The sequence below is a fragment of the Siphateles boraxobius genome, unplaced genomic scaffold (genome assembly GCF_051911475.1).
Source record: "Siphateles boraxobius isolate OS27281-9 unplaced genomic scaffold, OSU_SipBor_1 61, whole genome shotgun sequence".
Classification (NCBI taxonomy): domain Eukaryota; kingdom Metazoa; phylum Chordata; class Actinopteri; order Cypriniformes; family Leuciscidae; genus Siphateles; species Siphateles boraxobius.
This window is the reverse complement of record NW_027509188.1, coordinates 12,150,040-12,171,278: the sequence shown is the minus strand read 5'-3', so window position 1 is coordinate 12,171,278 and position 21,239 is coordinate 12,150,040. Positions and strand designations below refer to the sequence as shown.

The 21,239-nt window shown below is 41.2% G+C and overlaps 1 protein-coding gene across 15 annotated transcripts in view; it reads left to right on the top strand.

Annotated features, from left to right (window-relative positions):
* ttll1 (tubulin tyrosine ligase-like family, member 1) overlaps positions 1-20,301 on the top strand; it is a 327,240-nt gene extending 306,939 nt beyond the window's left edge. For 4 of the 15 annotated variants that reach the window (XM_077209414.1, XM_077209415.1, XM_077209411.1 and 1 more), the window contains exons 3-11: positions 8,064-8,272; positions 8,354-8,534; positions 9,531-9,668; positions 9,733-9,841; positions 12,674-12,817; positions 12,984-13,070; positions 17,955-18,118; positions 18,182-18,348; positions 19,082-20,301. In XM_077209414.1, coding sequence (XP_077065529.1) covers positions 8,064-8,272; positions 8,354-8,534; positions 9,531-9,668; positions 9,733-9,841; positions 12,674-12,817; positions 12,984-13,070; positions 17,955-18,118; positions 18,182-18,305 — 1,156 coding nt within the window. In that variant the 3' untranslated portion in view covers positions 18,306-18,348; positions 19,082-20,301. Of the gene's footprint in view, positions 1-8,063; positions 8,273-8,353; positions 8,535-9,530; positions 9,669-9,732; positions 9,842-12,673; positions 12,818-12,983; positions 13,071-17,954; positions 18,119-18,181; positions 18,351-19,081 lie in introns of all 15 variants that reach the window. The other 11 variants (XM_077209410.1, XM_077209416.1, XM_077209413.1 and 8 more) reach the window with 7 other exon arrangements.
* Positions 20,302-21,239: the final 938 nt, after the last annotated feature.

Here is a 21,239-nt window from a genome sequence, read left to right as displayed (position 1 = left end):
TCAAATAGCAGCAAAATACTCCATCGTTTATGGTCATACAGACTTAACTAATATTAAAAAATAAACTGTAAAATAACCATGCATAAAATTCTCTCAAAAATACAAACATGTACATACATGTTGCTTACATATTATGGTAGCCCTGTTTGTGCTAGTGCTTTTTTTTTTTTTTTTTTTTTAAAGGGCGTGCGCCAGTGAGCACCCACGGAGGAAAACATAAATTGGCTCCTGAGTGCAGCATAACTCATATTGTTAAATGGATCAAACGAATGACATATTTGTAATGGACGTCAATGTTATCAAAGTCACAGTTCTCATTCATAAATTTGAATTCCTGAAAAAGTGGCTGGTAAAAAATACAAGTGGCTGGTAAAATTGGGCATCCACCAGCCACTGTGGCTGGTGGGCAAAAAAGTTAATTTCCCACCCTGTGTGTGGCACAACTTTCCCCTCGATTTTGATAGTGTTTTTTATTTTATTTTATTTTGGGTGATTCTTTTTGGGTAGATGTGTTTTTTTAGTAGGGCTGAACGATTATGGAAAATAATCTAATTGCGATTTTTTTTTACCGATATTGCAATTGTGATTTAATATGCGATTACTTTAAGTTCTTTACCTTCCGTATTAGTCGACAAAGACAAGCAATAAATCATTGTACAGTAGGGATGGGAATCTTTAGGCAGCTCATGATCCGATCTAATTTTTTTCTTATTAATCTTAATAACACTTAAAATATGTATTTAATTACATGTGTAAATATACATAATTTATATATATATATATATATATATATATAAACACATTTAATTAAACCAATTATTTAATTAAACCAATTACATGTTAAGAACTTTAAATGGGCTATAAACTAATGTAGCTTCAAAATATAAAAGCTAGTAAATAAAGAGGAACAAAAAAACATTACAAGCAATAAACAAAGAGTGCTTTCAGCATTTAAAAGTAGGCTGTCTGAACGTTTTCCATTCAAGAGCTGGAGTGATTTTCCCCCTATACGATAAGCTTCATTCACACTAATGCACATATCTCTTTTGAAATTGTAACTGTGGTTTGTCCTGTTGGTTTAAGATATAACTGACCGTGTTTACATTAATTTCGCGTCATAAAAGCATTTTGAGATGCAAGTACATTTAACCAATGAGTCGCTCACAGCCGCATGCACGAGCGCTCTTCACAAAGCGCGCGTAAGTATTTTAAAACGAAAGCAGCTTTCTCAGTGATTTTCATATTTTTTATATATACGACTGTAAATAATGGCTTTGTGGAGCATTTGTAAAGAAAATTCCGGCGGCCAAGACCGCCCACTGCAAGAGTAACTTTAACATCAGAGCGGCAAAACCGGTGCAATGAAGCCTGCGACTGTCATTGTAAATCGCTTAAACCCCGAACTTTATGAAAGCTTATTTTTCGGAAGGTTCGAGCGGTGTCGTGTGTGTGTGTGTGAGAGAGAGAGAGAGAGAGAAATTAGAAGCAAGCAGAATACGGTTGTTTCTAAAGCACGCGCAGGGTCATCATGCATCTGTGTTTAAAAACTAAGCTCAGACTCGATTCTGAAATTCTCTGAATCGATCCAGAATTGTTGGAGAGAGAATAAATAACACTATCACATACATAAAAAATAAACTGTTCTTTCCTGTATGCCAGACCTATGCGTAGCGTGCCAAGTTGATGCTTGATCTGCAGACTGCTTTTCTCTCGCGTGTCACGTGACCAGTGTAATCGCAGCTTTTGCGGTTACAAAATCGCATTTCATCATATCGCGATATTATCGCAAATGCAATTAATCGTTCAGCCCTATTTTTTAGTATAGACAATCGTCTCTGTTACGCATGTAAACTTCGTTCCCTTGACACGTAGCATTGACGACCTATTGGGATCGCGTCAGAGATCAATCATCTTCGAATGTAAACTGAACGAGCCAATGCTCATTGGCATCCAAGATTTGGATCTTGCTCTCCGCCCAGCAGTGCATGAATAAATTGGAAGCGGATGCAAGCACGAGTTGTTTTTAGCTGAGGAGCCTAGCAGGACCCGGCGCTCAGTGGTGATCCAGCAATGGTGCCGACGGGACGTTAAGTCTCCGTTCCCTCCTTCAGGGAACAAGGGTTACATAAGTAACTTTTAGTGGGATCTCAAGTAAAACGCCACCTATTGCTGCCACCTGTCAGCACCCAGCATAAGGCTCCTAATCCCCCCGCACCTCCCAAAAGACACAGGCTCACCGTAGGGAGCCATACTGTGGAAGAATACACATATGGGATCGCCGTAAGGATCACAACATTTGGGACCCAGCCTACCACAGGTTCCATCAATGCATACGAGTGTTAGGCCTGGCGTCAGATTCTCCACCATGTCCGACTGCTGGAGGGTGTGGAGGAATTCAACAGGATTTGCCAATCCGTGGAAACTCTACTGGAGCGAATAAATGCACTTTTCCGTCCATAGGAGGGGTATGGCGAGGCGGATTTAATATCCTTTCGCCCCTCAGGAACCTAACGATCAGGCCATGCTTCCCAAGGACATACAGTTTGAGGGTGGAGAGAGACAGTCTTCGCTCCAACCCATCTTGCAGGCAGAAAAGCATGGTTCCGATCTAGCCGAAGTGATGGTGTCTACCACCGTTTGGGGTAGGTCCCCTAACACCTCCGCGTCCCGTCCTGGGACCAGACATGGAGTTTCCAGAGGTCTAGATTTGGGTGCCATATGGTGCTCCGTCTCTGAGAAAGTAGGTCCTTCCTCAGAGGAATGGGCTAGGGAGGGCCTGCTGCAAGGAGCCTGAGTTCTGGGAACCAGGTCTGGTTGGGCAAATATGGGGCAACTAGCAAGACCTGCTCCTTGTCCTCCCTGACTTTGCACAGTGTCTGTGCAAGAAGGCTCACTGGGGGAAATGCATACTTCTGTAGGCCTCGGGGCCAGCTGTGTGCCAGTGCATCCGTGCCGAGGGACCACTAAAACAACTGGCGTGTCAGGAGAGGCAAACAGGTCTAACTGTGTGGCTCCAAAGTGTTTCCAGATCAGCTGGACCGCCTGTGAAAGGAGTCTCCACTCTCCTGGTGCCACATGCTGTCGTGAAAGCTCGTCGGCTGCATGATTGAGCAAGCCTGGGGTATAAGTGGCACGATGCTACATCAAATGCTTCTGACTCCATAGGAGATGGCAGGTGAGTTGCAACATGTGGCGGGAGCGTAGACCACCTTGATGGTTAATGTACACAACGGTCGTAGTGTTGTCCTTACGGATCAATACGTGCTTGCCTCGTAGTGCCGTTTTGATGCGGCCTAGTGCAAGACATACAGCTAACAAATCGAGGCAGTTGATTTGCCAATGCAGTTGGGGGCCCGTTCAGACCCCCGCAATTGCATGCCCGTTGTACGTGGCCCCTCCAGTCGGTGGTGGAGGCATCCGTTGTAACCACAGCATGCCTGGACACTTGTTATAGGGGCACTCTGGTCTATAGAAATGAAGTGTCTGGGTGGAAGGTTTGGCAGCAGGCCGGGGGTGATGGTCATGGAGCTTGCCACTCTGCCACGCCCATCTCGGGACTCCATGAAACCAGTGCTAAAGTGGCCCCATATGAAGAAATCCGAGTGGCTTTACTGCAACTGCGGATGCCATATGCCCCAGGAGCCTCTGAAAAAGTTTGAGTGGGTTCGCTGTCCTGCTCTTGAGAGAATTCAAGCAGTTCTACACCGACTGAGCACGTTTTTCTGTGAGGCGTGCTCTCTGGCTTACCGAGTCCAACTCCATGCAGAGAAAAATCCTCTGCGTAATGGAGTTTGCTCTTTTCCCAGTTGACCTGAAGTCCCACTGGCTGAGGTGACTGAGCACAATGTCCCTGTGTTCGCACAACTACTCCCTCGGCTGGGCCAGCATGCTCTCTAATGGGAGCAATGGCCACCTCTGGGACCTTCGTAAAGACAGTGAGGTGACAGTGACAGCCCGAAGGGTAGAGTTTGTACTGATATGCCCGACCCTCTAATGCAAAGCGCAGAAACGGTCTGTGTTGAGGCAGACTTGAGACATGAAAGTATGTATCCTTCAGGTCGATTGCTGCAAACCAATCTTAGGGACGGATACATCCGGGTTAAAAAAAATTTGTGTTAACATCTTGAACGGGAGCCTGTGCAAGGCCCAGTTCAAAACTCGCAGGTCCAAGATCGGCCGTAACTCGCTGCCTTTCTTGGGTACAATGAAGTACGGGCTGTACAAGTTGGTCTTCATATTGGCTGGAGGGACTGGAGTGTCCTTCGTCAGTAGGACTGCGATTGCCACTCGTAACACAAGGGCAGCTGGCCGCCGTGGCAGGATCGCCTCCGTCTGCTTCTGGGCAACAGAGAACTGCTGGGCGAAGGTCTACACTGCGTCGCCGAGGAGGCTGGCATGGGAGTTCAGGAACCGATACTTATCGGTCTCCCTCATATCCTCCAGGTTAAGCCAGAGATGGCGCTACTGGACCACAAGAATGGACATCACCTGACTGATTGTATGTGCATCAACTTTCTTCGGCGGAGGGTGAAGTCGGTTGCCGTATGCCCATGAGCTCACCGTCAGCGCTACCCTCGTGCATGTCCATGAGTGTTTTGGCATGATGGACCTGAAGCAGCTCCATGGCATGCAGGGAGAAGGCGGCCTGTCCACAGTCTCTGTAAGCCTTGCCCATGAGTAAGGGCAAGAACTTACAGGCCTTGGATGGGAGGAGGGGATTACTCCTCCAGGAAGTAGCGGTCGACAGACACAGTTGCACCGTGATAGACAGTTTAACAGGAGAACTAACCATGTAACCCTTGGCCATTCACCATTGAGGGCAGTGGAGTACCAGCATGGTTCCTGGCAGAAAAAGGTGCAGTCCATGACCTGGTGACCTCCTCATGCACCTCCAGGAAGAAAGGCACTGGGGCGGCGCACTGAGAACCAGCACGAGCCACCCGAGATACCAGTCATTCAACGTCGAGAGATCTGTACATGGTGGAGAATTCCACTTGTGCCCGACTCTCTCGTCAGCCCATATGTAATTCTGGGTATATGTGTGTGTGTGTCAGTGAGTGAGTGTGTGTGAATGTGTGTGAATGTGTGTGTGTGTGTGTGTGTGTGTGTGTGTGTGTGTGTGTGTGTGTGTGTGTGTGTGTGTATCCTATACAAGGGCTGAAGTTGTGAGGTGGAGCTTAATTTACTTAATTTGGAGCTTAATTTAACTGAATTTACAAATAATTAAACGAAACAATAAAAAAACAAACAGAAGCACAAATATATACACTAGAATAAAGATACAAATAAAATAAAGAGTGCTTCAAGTTTTTTTTTTAGGTAGATCTAACAGTAGTTTTCAGGAACAGGAATACTACCAAACTTGAGTAATCAAAATCTTCATTGCATAAATTATTATTAATACAAATTTATAACCAAATTATTAACAATTGAAAACATTGAAGTTTTTCTTTTCTTTTTTATTATTAATATTAATGACAGAGTGCAGCAGATTTATTAGGCTGCTGACACTTTAAGACTCATACAACCTAATTGGCTTAGTATGGCGGGGATAGCAATCCAGCGCCAGAGCCTTGTTATAGTAGTGGCTAAAAGGCTGTGTGTGTGTGTGTGTGTGTGTGTGTGTGTGTGTGTATGCTCGTGTACATTTCCTAACACTGTAGGGTGTTTTTTGCTGATTACACCTGCTGTAACATCTCCAAACCTAACCTCTCTCTCTCTCCTTCATTCTGTACTCCTCAAGCAGTTCTGGGTTACTATATAATTTTCCCCTGAACTTTGTACGATTTTTGAACAGTTTCATCTCAAATCAATATCTCTTATCCCCATTAACTATTTATATAGCGAAAAGTTGTGTATTAAGTGGTGTGATTGTACCGTAACCCTTAAATGTCCGTCTAGTTTGAACTTGCTGCTTTAGCAACTGCTCTCTGCGGAAGCTTGGTGTTTAAAGACTTAATAAAATATTTAGACTCAGATCAATATTTCGTGTCTAATTATATAATTATGTAGCAAGTTGCCGTGTAATAAGCGGGATAATGTATATCCATCCGGTTGTTATCTCAGAATAAACCCCCTTCTGGCTGATGCAAGACCTGATTCTGATCACCCTTTTGGGGGTTATTCTAAGATAACAACTGGCTGGATGTACATTATCACTTACGTCATGTACACATTCTGACAAGAGAATATTTAACATTTAATTGAAGAAATATCTTCTTACCTGGTAGCCATCTTGAAGGAACTGGCCCATGTGCTCCTTTATTCAAAATCAAACTTTATCTAAATTCTGTATGTGTGTTTAAACAGTCCTTAATTTTTTTTGCGGAGAATAATAATTTCCGTACTTTTTTTCATTACTATTCTACATGAATATTCTGTAAATAATTTTTCTGTCATCTGAAATAAATCTAGTGGAACATCCTTTTTTTTTTTTTCAGAAATGTTTTATCTTAATTTGTTTAAATTACAACATGCATTCAGACATAGCCGGACACATTAGGGCAGGGGTACACAGTCCTGCTCCTGCCGATCGACTGTCCTGCACAGTTCATCTCCAACCCTAATAAAACACACCTGAAGCAACCAATTAAGGTCCTCAGGATCAGGTGTGATTGATTAGGGTTGAAGATGAACTGTGCAGGACAGTCGATCAGCAGGAACAGGATTGGGCACCCCTGCATTAGGGTTACGAAAATTTCAGCAGAAAAATAATTAATTCCCATGTTGAAATTACACATTGTGCAAGGTAGAGAACAGAATTGTCTTTATCGTGATGCTTTTTTTTTATGTGAGCGATCTCTCACGCGGAGCCACAGCGCGCACAACACGACAGCCCTGCTTAATGAGTGACAATGAGGACAGAACTAAACATTCAAACGTGGTTACACTTTAGATCTGGGATATTATTCTACTTTTATTTTAGATTTCGGCTTTCAGAGATTATAAATAGAAGATATTTGAGATGAAACCGTTACAAACTAGACGCATTCTGTCTAGAGCAACTTCCTTCCCTTCACAGCGATGCGCTGTCATTTCTTCCTAAAACCCAAACGTACCGTTAGCATCGTGATTGTTGTTAAATGCAGTCTCTACTGTTGCTAAATTAATTAAAAGAGCTATTAAAAGCACATAAATCTGCGCAAGAGACGCTGGTTACAAGGCGCCGCGCGCTCCGAAATGGACTGCAACGAGACGAGAAAAGTACAGTACTGTATACTTAACTTTGGGCTTCATGTGCGCATCTAAACTAGCAAATATACATAAAATATAAAAATGACCAGCTCTGAGATTCACTAAAACACAGTTTATTCACTTAAACACAGTTTATGTCTTAAAGGACGTAAATAGTTGGGAGAAAATGATGTTGCATCAGTCACCTATCAGATCTGCACTCGGTCTTAAAGGGGCAGCGTCTAATAAACCTGTGACGATTGAGCCATTAATGCAAATCAAACAACAAAAGGCAGAGAAAATCACTCGCAGCTCTTGAATGAATAACTTAAACTTTAATAAGCATTAATCTATCTATGATAAACTATGCAGTGTTATTTTACATTTGATTACTAAATTAGATTTCTTCTCAGACAGAAACACTTACCTGAAAAGTAATTTTAGTGGACCTTCCTGAAATTAAAGCACTGTGTATATAATTTGTATCTTTGTTTAATTGTATTCTTTTTTTGACCATGTGTTTGTACTTGTTTTTGCTTATCGTATCCTATCTCATGTATATAAAACAAAAAAGCCTGCAGTGCTACCTTACTAATTATTAATAAGCCGTAAATTATGAGTTTAAGGCAATGCTTTATTAGTGAATATGTGTTCCCCATACTAAAGTGTTACAAACATTGTTTTGGTTTAGGCTGAAATTACCCACAAGCCTTTGTACAGCACAGGTTGCTTTAGTCATTCCAGCACTGGTGAACAGGCTTCGTTTACACTCACTCAAACACACACACACACACACACACACACACACACACACACACACACACACACACACACACACACACACACACACACACACACACACCTCATGTTTGCAGTGATCTCTTTGGCAGGATGAGTATCCAGACCATCCGCAGCGTGTTCAGCGTGGACACCGGCTACCGGCTGACTGACGACCAGATGGTCAACCACTTCCCCAACCACTACGAGCTGACCAGGAAGGACCTGATGATCAAGAACATCAAGCGCTACCGCAAAGACCTGGAGAAGGAGGCCAGTCCCTTGGCCGAGAAGGACGAGAGCGGGAAATACCTCTACCTGGGTAAAACGAGCTGCTGCTTTCTTCCTCTCGCCTCCATCTCTCTCCTATGTGCCGTCGCTCACTCTCTGACTCTGACCATAGATTTCGTGCCGGTGACGTTCATGCTGCCGGCCGACTACAATCTGTTCGTGGAGGAGTTCCGGAAGAGCCCGTCCAGCACGTGGATCATGAAGCCGTGCGGGAAGGCGCAGGGAAAAGGCATCTTCCTCATCAACAAGCTCTCTCAGATCAAGAAGTGGTCCCGCGACAGCCGCACGTCCACGTAAGATCGTCATGTAGCGAGGGCTGCCTTAAGTACAAAACCTATCATTATTATTATATGAGATGATAATAACACTTATTAATATTATTATTATTATTGTTATAATAATGGCCGAAATAAAAATGGCAAAATATCTTAACAATAACATAACATATTTTTTGTATTAGTATTTTTTCATTTTTTTTTTTTTTCATACAATAATAAAAATGAAATATGCACAGGAAAATTAAGAAATATAAAAAGTGTTTCGGAGCCCGTTACATACATTACATACCATAAGGAACATGGTGATGTAAATGGCAATTGGGAGAAAAAGATATATTTCAATATTGCTTTTACGTTCTGTCGCAAAACGTTTGTGTACTTTTGTTTCTCTGGGGAACGCAAAACCTTTGTGAGAGAACACAAAAGCATTGACATCATTTTTTACCCAATCTCAAATTTATTCCTTCCCTCATGTCTCTTTAGGGGCTCCGTTAAAATGTATATAATTACTAGGGATGCAAGATAAATCGGCCCCCATATCGTATCGGCCGATATGTTAATGTGTAATGTTATCGTTATCTTCCTGATAAGAAAATTTGTTTTAAAGCCGATAACTAATGGATTACTACTTTCAGCTGAGACACTTGATTTTTTCAGCACTGTTTGACATGATGGTTTTGAATTGCCTGAAATATGATTGGAAAATAAAAAGGAAAAACAGTGCAACGTGCAGCACAAGTCTGTCATATAGGCGACAAAATTATAATGAGAACATTGTGTAATTGTGCAATTGGGACATGGCTTTTAATGATGAGACTTATTTTTGTAATCATGCTCTCAAAACGATATTAAAATTTGGATTTAGATTAATCGGCCAATATATCGGTTATCAGCGTTCAAATATAAAGGTAGCGGCCAAATGTTTATATCGGTGCATCCCTAATAGTAAATATATCACAGTAAAAGTGCCATCAGCTGCTGGCTTCAGTCTAAAATGCTGGCTTTTGACAGGTTCGTGGCAGCGAACAGCGGGAAGGAGGCCTATGTCATCTCTCTGTACATCGACAACCCTCTGCTGATCGGCGGGAAGAAGTTCGACCTGCGTCTGTACGTGCTGGTGACCAGCTACAGGCCGTTGAAGTGCTACATGTGAGTATGTGACCGCCGCACGCCACGGCATCACTCGATCCGCTCTAAACGCTCTGTGTTTCAGGTACAAACTGGGCTTCTGCCGCTTCTGCACGGTCAAATACACGCCCAGCACCAGTGAGCTGGACAACATGTTTGTGCACCTCACCAACGTGGCCATCCAGAAACACGGCGTAAGTCACTCACACACACAGCAGTCTGAATGCTGCACAATCTTTTCTCCATGTTTGAATCAGCTGCTGGTTCCTTCATAAGTTGCTGACACAATGGGGACGCGTCTCGCAGAGCCCGGTGTCCGAAGCATGTATGAAATCAAGGCAAATTATATTAGCCGACGACTGTCCAATTATGTCATATGGAGCACCAGTGCCTGCATTACATGCCATCCGCTTTGTTGTCTTCAGGAAGCCGCTTTGTGTGTATGTGCATGTAAGATAAGAGTATGTTAAAGCATTTTCGGCTCTCACGGAAGTTGGATAGACTGGAAGTGTTCTTGCTTGATTCTCTTTTAAAGAAGGATTCTCATTTCGGTTATATTTTAAACCCAAACCCGACCCAAAGTCCGTTTCTCACTGTAAATACCTTTTTTTTTAGCAATATGCTGTATTTTATGATTGGCTTCAATGATAATTAAAGCGTAACTAAACACTAAAACAACTTTTTTTAGTTAATGATCTGTAAGAATGGAGCTTCATAAAAGCTGTTCATTGATTCGAGTAAATTTTTTGACATTTGGGCTTAAAGTGTTTTAATTCTACAATATATGGTGTAAAAACGTCTGAGTGGCTACTGCAGTTGAATTTTCCTATTGGAAGTTGTGGTACCCTGTGACGTCAGAGAGTACCAGCTAACCACGCTGTTGCCTACAGAGAGATGCGTCTCAGATGCACCCACCCCTTTTGGGCTTTGCAATCTTTTACAGCATTTTTACATATAGCCAGTGGGTGGTGTCAGGCTCTGACCAGGGGTTAAGTTACCCTTTAACAAATACATGTACAAACGCAGTTTCACCAAAACATGGCGGCCCCCTCAGCAGTGTTAATTTCGAAATTTTAAAACCACATTTTAAAACATTTTAAAACGACTTTTTTTTCACAGACGAAAACAAAACGATATCTAAATAAAAACTAGTTTTGAATGACGAAAATCTATTTACATTTTTGTCAACGAATAAATTTGGGTGTACCGTTGTACATATGAAAGCGCTATATAAATGCCTCATTCATTCATTCAGTTGATTTTTACTCATCTCAGTATAGCAATATAGTTTGGGAAAAGCTAAACTAGTAGATGTGTTCATGTTCATGTAAAAATAGTATGTTCTAAGTGCCTGTAGTAAACAACAGTGCGCATCTGTGCCGTTCATTCACACACAGACACGAGATTCATATTTAAAAAGTATTTTTGCGGTTTACATACACTACATTGTGATTAGAACAAAGCACTTACTATTCACAATCCTCAGCTGGATCCGTTTCTCCTCGAAGTGAAACTGAAATCAGCACGTCTGAGGTAAATAAATGTTTATAAAGATGTTTATAAAGATATAGTGCTCATGCCTGAGTGACTAGTGACTAGTTTTGTTTAAGTTTAGAGAGACGTGCTCCAAAAAAAAAGTTAACGGAGAGGCAGAAAGCACACCCTGTTTATTTTCTTTATTTTACAAAACCACAATGGTTTGTTTCGATTGTAAGTGGACATATAAAAAAGAAGAATTTTAACAGTTTATTTTTTCATATTTTTCATACAGGCGCTCCATTGATTTCATTGGACTGCTGTCGGCCAGTAAGATTCTCTTAATATCAGAAATGCTTCAGACACCAGGATCTGTAGGAAACAAAAAAAGTTTCTTGTCTCCTCACATTCAGTTATGGATTACTTAAATCGTGTAGCCTAAATGATAGTATATTTTCTATTCAAAACTGTGAAACATTGTGATAAAGTTGAGTAGTTTGCATCACTGGATATCACTGTCGTTTGTTTAACATTTCTGTAGTATCAGTTGTTAAATACTGAATCTTTGTAGTAAGTAATGAAAATGAGCAAAGAAGTCAAGATGGTATAGACAGAAGCCTGTTATAATTTTACATATCTTACCTGAGCATACTGAAGCTGGAGAGCGCTCTCTCGCAGAAACTACAAAACGGACTCATAGAATTCATAACTTATGACGTTCCAGGAAATCCCTGCAGAAAGACATCCTGCCATCGCTGCAGCTGAATAAAAAAGCAGAAACATTTTGACTGATGAAACGTGAAGACATGATTGCAACAATATATTTTTTATCTTCCATCTTGGGGTATTTTCATAAAAATAAAGCATATGAATAATGGATTCATATGGCTAATTGACAGAGCCTTTATTACAGTAGAAACTATAAAATATACTGCCTTATTCTGTGATAAAAATTACATTCTGTACATAAAATCCATCAAAACTTGACTACTCAAATGTTAGTAGTACATAAAACAATCATAAACTTTGTCATTAGGACAAAATAGTATAAAATAAAAAAAATATTGGTTACTGCTCAGCAGTATTTGATTTCTTAGCCAGTTGAACATAAGAAACGAGAAAAAATAAAACCTGTAAATTAGGCAAAGGTCAGAATAAACTGGTATTACCAGGTACTACGCCCCTGCTATGGTGGTTACTGCTTTGTTTTATAATAATTATAATAATGTTGTTTCACATAAAAACCGTACGATTACAATAGTAATATTTACAGTGCATCCAGAAAATCTTCACAGCGCTTCACTTTTTCCACATTTTGTTATGTTACAGCCTCATTCCAAAATGGATTAAATTCATTTTTTTCTTCAAAATTGTACAAACAATACCCCATAATGACAACGTGAAGTAAGTTTGTTTCTTTGCAAATGTATTAAAAATAGAAAATGAAAAAATCACATAGTCTTTGCCATGACACTCTAAATTGAGCTCAGGTGCCTCCTGTTTCCACTGATCATCCTTGAGATGTTTCTACAAATTGTGTTTGACCGCAGGACGACTACAATCACGTTCACGGCGGGAAGTGGACGGTCGGTAACCTGCGTCTCTATCTGGAGAGCACTAGAGGACGCGACGTCACCAACCACCTGTTTGACCAGATCCACTGGATCATCGTCCAGTCGCTCAAAGCCGTGGCTGTAAGTCCAGCTAGCATATGCTAATGCGTATGATCACCGCATCTGTCAGGCATGGTGATGTAGGACCGCACTGACTGGATCGTTCTGATACACAAGTGTTGAGCTGGAAGACTAAGATGAGTCATTCACAATAATAATAATAATGTGTGTCTGTTCTCGGCTGCAGCCCGTCATGAATAACGACAAGCACTGTTTCGAGTGTTACGGTTATGACATCATCATCGACGACCGGCTCAAGCCGTGGCTGATCGAGGTCAGATATCATCATCGATTTCAATATTTTATACGTTTTCTTTATTACAGTTTTAGTTTTGTAATTTTCGTTTGTCATTTTGTTTTGTTTTTTACTTCTATGTAGCTTTAATATTATTTTACTTCAATTTTATTAATTTTAGTACTTAAACTGAAACTTATTTTATTTCATTTCTAACATTTCTAATTTTCAAGTTTAAGTGTGTGGTTTTGTTAATATTTATATTTTGCTTTCATTCTTTTTGGTAGTTTAACTTAAACTTATTTTATTTCAGTTAGTTGGCAAGGCAACATTTCTGATTTTCAATTGTCTTCAGGTATTTTGTGTAATATTTATATTTATTTTCAGTGTTATTTCAATGAATGAAATCGTCTCAGGTTACGCATGTAACCCTGGTTCCCTGAAGATGGAACTCGAGCTGCGTCGAGACGCTGTGGGAACCCCGTACCCACGCCGCGGTACTAGCAAGTGCCTGTATGTGTGAATCGTAATTAGCACACTAGGGCAAAAGCACACGGAGCCCATGTCCAGGGCAGGCTATAGACCCTGACAAAGCTGAGCAGTGCGGACCAGTCTGCCGCATCACAGATGTCATTAAGGGAAGCTCACAAGAGCAAAGCTTTAGAAGCGGCCATACTTCTAGTGGAATGGGCCCGCACAGCCATAGGTGAAGGCTGACCGGCCGACTTGAATGCAAGTGAGATGTCCTCGACTACCCACTTACTCATCCTCAGCTTCGATGCTGGGCACCCCTTCCTGGGTGACCCGAAACAGAAGAATAATTGATTGGACTCTGTGGACGTAAGCATCTAGGGCCCTAACAGGGCACAGCAGGTTAAGTTTCTCCTGGTCTGGGGTTAAGAAAGGTGGAGGGCAAAAAACCCTCCAGGGAAATAGGCCCAGCCATATTAGTGGGGACCTTAGGAACATAATCCTGCCTAGGGTGAAGAAAAGCTTTAACCATTCCTATAGCAAACTCCAGGCAGGACAGAGCTACCGATAGGGTTTGTAAGTCTCCAATTATTTTAAGAGACAAGATAGCAAGAAGCAAGATAGTCTTTAGAGTGAGGAACTTTTCTGGAACCTCTTCAGTAGGCTCAAAGGGAGCTGCCGTAAGGCCTTCCAAAGCCAAAGCCAAATCCCATGTAGGGTGCTCTAGTGCGCTGTGCAGGTCCCAGTCTGAAAGTGCCACAAAGGACACGCATAACCAAAGGATCTCTTCCCAAAGATAAACCACCCAAAGGAGTGTGGAAAGCAGCTATAGCCGCCACATAAACCTTTAAGGTGGAGGGGGATAGACCTGCAGAGAAATGTTCTTGCGGGACTTCAAGAACTGTACCAACAGGGCAGTTACAAGAGTCTTGCTGGCACTCTCTGCACCATGAAGTGAAAACTCTCCACTCTCAACGGGCGTAAAGATTCCTTGTGGAGGGAGCTCTGGATTGAAGTATGGTCTCAACAGCCTCGTTTGAGAGACCTGAATCTATGAGCTGAGCCCCCTCAGGGGCCAGACCCACAGTTTCCATAAGATTGTGCCCCCCACTTGGGACAACAGGTCCCTCCTCACTGGGATCTCAAGGGGAGAGTCCTCGAGGAGAGACACAAAGTCTGAGAACCATACTCGGGCGAGCCAGTAAGGGGCTACTAGCAACAGACGGGCCCCGTCCCGAACCCTCTCCAGATCTCCCGGGAGCAGAGCAATCGGGGGAAACGTGTACAGATGTAGCCTCGGCCACGACTGTACCATAGTATCCAGCCCAAGACAAGCTGGATGCGTGAGGGAGAACCACAGAGCAGAGTGGGCTGTCTCTAAAGATGCAAACAGATCGTCTTCCGCTTGGCCGCGAACTTCCCATACATACTCCACCACATCGGGTGGAGTGTATATTCGGGTCGATACTGTCCTCATATACTCGTACTCATAAAAATTCGCCGATACCACGCCCCGATACCATGTACATTTTGCGAAAAGAAACTGGCCGCCACGAGTGCTTTGTCGAGGTGAACTGAGGCATAGGGACGTGCACTCCCAACGCAAAAGAGTGTGGCGCGGCACTAGATCTGATGGCCGAGCGCGGGCGCGGGCGGTAATGCACTCACTCTGTGTGTGCGGGTTCCGGGAGAATAAAACGATTTGCGGGACTCCCGCAAACTAGAAATATCTATGAATACAATATATTAAAACTAATAGATTTTCATTCATCTGTTGCAGAAAAGCAAGAAGAACAACTAAAACAAAATAGAAACGAATTACAGGCCAGAGTTTCTATTCATAACATGTTTGCAGCGTTGAGCGATGTAGCCAATCACAGACATGTGTGTTGATTTCTTGAACGCAATGGCTAATCAGAAGCATTTAAGATAGACTCCCCTCACTGCTCAAAACTTTTTTGTTCAGTGCTGAATTCTGTATGCTGGCAAATCCTCTAATTATAACAAACAAAGTGTGGATATTATGAAAGATTCATTGTGCAGTCAGCTTCACTGATAATAACAGATGTGTGAGAAAGCGATGAACTGTCAGCTTTTTAGGAATTAGACTATTAAGGGAGCGCACTTTCAGTCATGTCAGACCATGCACGCAGTAACTGCTTGCTTTTATGTTAAATTAAATGTGTGTTAATACATTTATTATTTTGCTCATTATTATTTATTTTTAGACTTGTTAAAACAAGCAGAGAAGAAAATAAAAACAGTCTTCTAACCTGTGTTCTAAAATAGTCTTCTGTCTTCTTTTCTGGGAGCCTATAGTTACTTTTGTGGTAGAAATATCGGTATCGGTACTCGATATCGGCAAGTACACAAATGTAAATACTCGTACTCGTATCGGTTTGAAAAAAAATGGTATCGGGCCATCCCTAGTAAGAGCCCACCGAAGTGTTGTCTGTTCAGACAAGCACTTGATGGCCTCTCAGGTCTGGGGGGAAGTGTTTGAGCGCTAGAAACACAGCCATCATCTCCAGCCGATTTATATGCCAAGAGATCTGATAGCCCTGCCACAGAGCGTGAGCCGAGCGGCCACTCATGATCGCCCCCAACCCGTGAGGGAAGCGTCCGTCGTTAGCGTAGCGCGATGACAAGGAGTCCGCAGCACGGGCCCTAGGGAAAGAAACCACATTTTTTTCCACATAACTAAGGCACGTAGTTATCACCACGTTATTATGCGGAGTGGGTTTCCCTTGGAGAACCGTCCTTGGAGGACCGCTGAAGTGTGGACCGGTGTAGTGACGCTCTGCTTTTGCTGCGCCCGATGAGAGGCGCTGGTAGACGGCTGAGACTGCTCTCTTGCAAGGGAACAGGTGTTGGTGCAAGTCTCAGTGTTAATGTAATTGTATTTAAACACTATTGTATTTCAATATTGTTTATTCATGCTTTTCCTTGCTTTGTCTATATTTTCAGCTTTCCTTCGAATTTTAGTGTAAGTGAATAACTTTGGTATGTGCTTTTTTGTTTTAATCATTTTTGTGTTGTTAATCTTTATTTTTAATTCAGTTTTAATCTTTAATGTTTTATTTTTATTTTATTAAAAACGTTTTATTTTAAACTTGTTTCATTTCTAGTTTTGGTTTCAGTAATTTAAGTTTATGTTCTTCACCTAAAATTTATATTAAGCTTTATTTCAGAGACTAGGGCTGCAACAACTAATCGATAAAATCGATTATAATCGATTATGAAAATCGTTGTCAACGAATGTCATTATCGATTAGTTGGTCTGCTTACGTCACGGGGAGCGTTTACTGGTACGCACACACACGCAAGGTCTCTCTCCCTCAGGGGCTCTGCCGAGCGCGCGCGCTACACGGTTTGGAGCAGTCTCTTCTGTCTCGCATGCGCGCTCTTGCTTGCGCGCTCTAGATTTCGGGAGTTTGAACTAATTCGCGGGCATCAGGGAGCCGCAATCAATATGCGGGAGACTCCCGGGACTTCCGGGATCTTGGGATGTCTGTATTTTGTCTCGAGCATCAGGTTGCGCAATCAGTTCGCTCGCAACGTAAGTGATGGATTAAAATAGCGCTACCGCAGAAATAGGTTAAATTAAAACGGTCTTTACAAAGCGAAGCACTAAATATAAAGGAAGTTAATAACAGCAGCAGTAAAATATTGTTTTTTAGTCACTGTACTCAGTGGTTTTCAGCGAATGCTTGTGCACTAATGCATAATTTCTCCTGTCCTTTACTCAAGCCTGTTAGCTTGCTGGGTAACGTTACCTCCATTCCGTTCTCTTTTTATAGCATTTGTCTACTAAGTTTTAATTGTTTTTCAAACGCGATCTACTGCGGCTCTACGTTCACACAATTGTTTTCAGTCTTTCTATATTTATTTAATCAATTTATCCTTATATTATTCTTTTATATATTATATATAATATATTATATTCTTTATCCTTATATTCCTTATATATAATTAATTTTAAATAAAAATTAAATGAATTATATATTTTAGATGTTTTTAGTTTGTTTTTAGTTCAGATATTCACATCTGAACAACATGTCTGTGTAAATTTGTCTTAACAAAAATTGTGTTAAAACATAATATGTTGGATATCATTTTTTTAACAATAATCATGTTTGTCAACTTGCCATCAGCAATTATCATTAAAAACAATGCAAATATTGATATTAGTAAAACTCAATGTGTGGCTTTTGCACTTTTTAAAGTACACTTTTACACATAAATACCCTGATTTACGGTTTTATTTAGTTATAATAAAAAAAAAAAAATCTAATTTAATTTCTATCCGATTAATCGATTAATCGAAAAAATAATCGTCCGATTAATCGATTATCAAAATAATCGTTAGTTGCAGCCCTATCAGAGACCGTAACTTACTGTTAATAGTTGTAGTAAGCAGTGTGTGTGTGTGTGTGTGTGTGTGTCTCTCAGGTGAATGCGTCCCCGTCGCTCACCTCCAGCACGGCCAACGACCGTATCCTAAAATACAACCTGATCAACGACACGCTGAACATCGTGACGCCCAACGGCGAGATCCCGGACTGCCGCTGGAACCGCTGTCTTCCCAAAGAGGCTCTGGGACACTATCAAGTGCTGTGAGTGAATCTCTCTCTGTCTCACTCTCTCTCTCTCTCTCTCACTCCCTCTCTCTGTCTCAGATATGACGAGGAGCAGGCGTTGAGCGAGAGCGCTGACCTCAGGAGCCGGTCGGGTCAGTCGCTGGGGTCAAAGGGCAGCAGGTCCGGCAGCGTGAGGCCACCGTTCCCCGCCACCTGGAAGTGAGACTGTCCACAGGAGGCCTTCGCTGGAGACACTGCAGGCAACTGTGTGTGTGTGTGTGTTTGAGTGATTATGATTATGAGTGTGTGTGCAGCCCGTATCAGACACACACATGTGGTTGTTCCGTGTGATCACATGACCTTCACTCGCCTGTGTTCAGAGAGTGAGTGGTGAATCTGAGATCAGTGCTTGTGTATCACACACACACACGATTATATCCTCATTTCAGAACAAGTGTTGAGTCGGATTCAGTGGGAATATTGTTCCTTCAGATCCAGTGGATACACTCCTGACCACTGCAAACTGCACAAACAACACAAGATGGCACTTTAATCCACAATTGCACAATGAGACCTCATGTTCCTTTATACCAACGGCAATTGATGAATATTGGCTTTTTCTTCATTCTTTTTTTTGCTTATCCAACACTGTTTGTGAAAAATCAGTTAAATTAGAAGAAAAGATTAGGACCCTGAAACAACAGCACATTTCACCCGTCACTTTTAATACATTAAACCGTTTGAAATTGGAACTAAATGACACAATACAGAAAAAACCGGAATTTTGCACAAAACAAAATGATTATGATAAAGATGAGACATCAGATAAACACTGTAGAGGAAACAGCTTAGTGCTCGAAACTCAATTCCTTCTGTTTTTGATGATGAAAACACACTGACTGCAGAGGCAAGAGAAATTAATAAGGTTTACCAAGTGTTATATACATTGCAAGGGGAAGTAACTGTAGAACTGATGATCGATTCTTCTCTTCCTTACAGATTCATGTCTATCCACACCAGATAGAGACTCATTAGAAGAGTACAGCACATTAAAGGGGTCATCGGATGCCCATTTCTACAAGTTGATATGATTCTTCGGGGTCTTCGTGTAAGGTTTGGAACATACTTTGGTTAAAATTCCTCAATTGCTGTGTAAAACAACACCATTTTTACCTGCTCAAAAACGGCTTTTCACAGCAACCCATTTTGGTGCATGTCTCTTTAATTGATAATGAGCAACTGCAACAATGACATCATATTGCTCAGAAAATCCAGGCTTTTTGTGGATTAAAAAAAAGGAGTGAACGGATTTTTTTCATTGTATGGTGGTTGTGTCCACACACGGCAAAGACGCATTTATATGCAAACACAATATAAAACTGAATTTTGCATTCGATGACCACATTAAGACAAAATGGATTGGAGAAAATAATGCAGATTAACATTAAACCAGTTATTCAGGATATCCAAAATTTGTTACAGAATTGGAGCTAACTTACAACATCTTTTCTGGGTGTAATTAATCTAGTTAGAATGATAAAATTAATGATTGATGTGCTAAACAAACCCCAACTAGAGCCTCAATGATGTAGTTATGAGTATATCGAGGCGTTTTGCCTGGATACAGTGGCTAATAAAGGAATATGGTTCTCAGATAACCTGTATGAGAGAGAACATGCGCTCTCGTTTAATCATCTGTACACACTATCGAACACTGACTTCAGTAAATATCTGTAAATAAGACATTGTCTCCATGAAGTGTTAAACTGGTCCTGATCCACAGCGTCTGTCTCCTGCTATTGCTCAGGCTTCAGCTTTATACAACTACATCACAGAAGCCAATGCACATCATTTAAACTGAGGATCAAGGCGTTCATATCGTACACTAGTGTTGGAGAAAATCAATCCCAGCTGAAAAAATATAACATTTTTAACAGATGCTGCTGGACTCCAGATTGGCCCTGACCTTGATCTGTGTATTTATCTCATTCTTTCCTTTTATCTGTGCCGTTTTAAATGTTTTACATTTTATTCTTTATTGTGCGATTTAATATTTTTTTTTCATTTAATTATTTATTTAATGCTATTGATGTAATTTATATATATATATGATTAAGTTGGGGTAAGGGGTAAAAACCAAAACATGTCACTGTTAAAAAAAAAATTTGACTGATGTTGTTCATGTTCAAAAAAAGCTCAATAAATAATGTTACAAGAGATTTCTGTTTCAAATGATTGCTGTTATTTTGAGCTTTCTATTCATCAAATAATCCTAAACAAGTAAATGTTTGATGGTTTCCACAGAAATGTGAACTTTTTTCAAAATTGGTAATAATCACAAATCTTTCTTGAGCATCAAATCAATACTGATTTCTGAAGGATCATGTGACACTGAAGACTGGAGTAGTGATGCTGAAAATTCAGCTTTGATAAGGTCCCAGTCCGCCCCTGACCTTTGCTGTTCAAGCCAGAGCAAGTGGATTTTGCAGTGGAGCTAAAAGTCAAAGGTGAAGTAGGCTATTTGCAGCCATTTTGGTGTGTTAAATGTGTAGTTTTGGCCTTCCCATTTTTATGTTTGAATATACAATATAAAACAAGGTTGTGATCAATATTGTGGTGTTCAGCAATTTTAACATAGCATCGTCATCATATCAGACAGTGTAGATGGACCAAAATAAAGCCATTAAAATATCAAGTAAATAAGTATTGTGATACTTGCCACACTGACACTCTTCTCCCAAAAAGTATTGCTATACGACGATACTGAACATGTCCCACGGCCACGGTGAGTCATTTTTCCCTGTTGCACCTACACAAAATTTGAGGGTTCCCCCACCTGCCAAATCCCACTTTAACCACTGTATAGCCTAGACGATAGTGACTGTCATGCAGTATAGTGAGTAGTATAGGGACACCGGGGCTAGTTGTCACAGGCTCTGTATCTCAGTATCTGTGAGGTTTTGAGACGGTCATAGACACTCATATTATATTGTTGGTCTGACACATTCAGTGAATTCTGTCCTCCAAAACTCAAATTCAGTATCAACACAGTTTTGTACAAATGTTAGGAGCAGCGCTAGCTGTTTACACATTTACACTGCATAAGATAATTCGTTTTAATATCTCAATATTTGGTGTTATCTTTCAAAAAAAAATT